This window comes from Populus nigra, chromosome 15, assembly GCF_951802175.1.
Source record: "Populus nigra chromosome 15, ddPopNigr1.1, whole genome shotgun sequence".
NCBI classification, from domain to species: domain Eukaryota; kingdom Viridiplantae; phylum Streptophyta; class Magnoliopsida; order Malpighiales; family Salicaceae; genus Populus; species Populus nigra.
The window spans coordinates 9,993,323-9,995,230 of NC_084866.1; the positions used below are offsets into that span (position 1 = coordinate 9,993,323).

The following is a 1,908-nucleotide window of genomic DNA, read 5'->3' on the forward strand; positions in this document are numbered from 1 at the left end:
TTTTTAAAATATTTTTTATTTAAAAATATATTAAAAAAATATTTTTTAAAAAATATTTTTAATATTAATATATTAAAATTATTTAAAATTTTAAAATAAATTTTTTTTTTCCAACTACCCTTTAAAACGTAATATAAATGGGTTAAACTTTAAAGGGCAACTTTTATTTGGCTATTTTAATTTATTGCTTTTTGCCCCAACATTTCGCTTTATTGTATGGTGGTGGAGGGGACTAGTGCATGCTATTTTGCTCCAAGCGTAGTTTTAACTTTTAACCTTAATTAAATAGTAATTTCTAGCCCTTTAAATACCTCTCATTCCTTCCTCATAGACGAACCAGAATCCACTCTTCTCTCTAATCATCTCTCCCTCCCCCCCCCCCCCCCCCCCCTCCTCTCTCTTAAGAAAAAAACATTCCGCCTAAAGAAAAGAAAAAAAGAAGAAAAAAACTCGTCTCTGATCTCTACATTGATCACATGGAGATGGAGCCAGCAAGCACACCGGAAATGGGCAAGACAAGCACACCGGAAATGGGCAAGAAATTATGGCACATAGTACGAGTTATATTCTACATGGTAAGAAAAAGCATATCAAAGAGCAGAATAATGGTTGATCTCCATTTGATGCTAAAACGAGGTAATAAACTAGCAGAAAAAGCCATATGCAACCTCATGTTCCACAACTACCACCACTCTTCTTTCAGTTGCCGCTCCAACGACGCACTTTCCTTCATATCCCCGCGAGAATACGAGTTTAGCTGCAGCAACAGCCCGGCTAATTTCAACCCTTTCTACACCCACAAACGCAAGCACCAACTCAACCTTTTTGCCAAGTCTTACAAGTATAACGATGTCACCACAGTTGCTGCTGTGCAAAAGATGCTTGAAATGTTAAACAATCCTGAGGTAGCCAGCGCCGTTGAAGCATCACCATTGTCGCTGCCAGGATTTGGAAAGAGTCCCATGGTGAGGCAGTTGAGAATAACTGACTCGCCTTTCCCACTAAAAGATGAAGGAGACAGTCAAGTGGACAAGGCAGCTGAGGAATTTATCAAGAAGTTCTACAAGGACTTGAAGCTGCAAAAAACTGCTGCTGCCGCCCTTGAATCACCGTACAATGGCATGTGGGGCAGATAACAATGTGCTTTTAGTTGATAATGTTTTCATGGCTCTTTCTTGATTTCTTGTTAAGGTTGCATGTTCCATGGGAAAGCGTTAGTGCATATCCTAGCTCCTTCTTCACATACTTGTTCAGTTCTTCAATTTGTCACACATCATAAAAGAATCTCACTATCATTCTCCATCGATCTTAACAGTTATGGAATGTACGTGTGATCAGTACATTGATTTTCTTGTGTGACAAAATAATAGCATCTGGGATTACTTAATAGAGATGGGATAGATGGGATTGGATGAGGGCCTGACATTACTCTCATGAAAAATATTTTCCAGCAATAATTAATCAAAATTTTGGTTCTCATCTTAGTTGTATTTTTTCCTTTATTCCCTTTCTCTTATGAATTTCTCTGCTTCTGTTTATCTATTTTATTTCTTCCATATTGTCTCCAATAATCTTAATTGTCAATGAAATATTTTAGGAGAAAACTAGTTCACTAGCTACACTACGCTACAAGTGGATAAAAAAGAAACTGAATGTGAAAAAACACAAAATATTATTTTATATTATTACTAAACTCGATCTATCAAGTTAATTTTAAAAACTCTTATTCAAATCTTTACTCCAAAAACAATTCTGATGAAATATAAAAAGCATGGTTTAATTTTTTTTAAAATCAATATAATATTTTTTTTTAACATCGGGTTGCCAACATATTGGATTGATATTAGTATCGCGCTTAACCCGCAAGACTCAAGATCTAGATAGTAAACTACATTGATTTTCAAAAGA

At 35.3% G+C, this 1,908-nt stretch overlaps 1 protein-coding gene across 1 annotated transcript; it reads left to right on the forward strand.

The window, feature by feature from the left end:
* Window positions 1–352: 352 nt before the first annotated feature.
* Window positions 353–1,479, forward strand: LOC133673971 (uncharacterized). Its single transcript, XM_062094921.1, has one exon. It carries the CDS (start codon window positions 477–479, stop codon window positions 1,134–1,136), a length of 660 nt encoding a protein of 219 aa, XP_061950905.1. The 5' UTR covers window positions 353–476; the 3' UTR covers window positions 1,137–1,479.
* The last annotated feature ends 429 nt before the right edge of the window (window positions 1,480–1,908 follow it).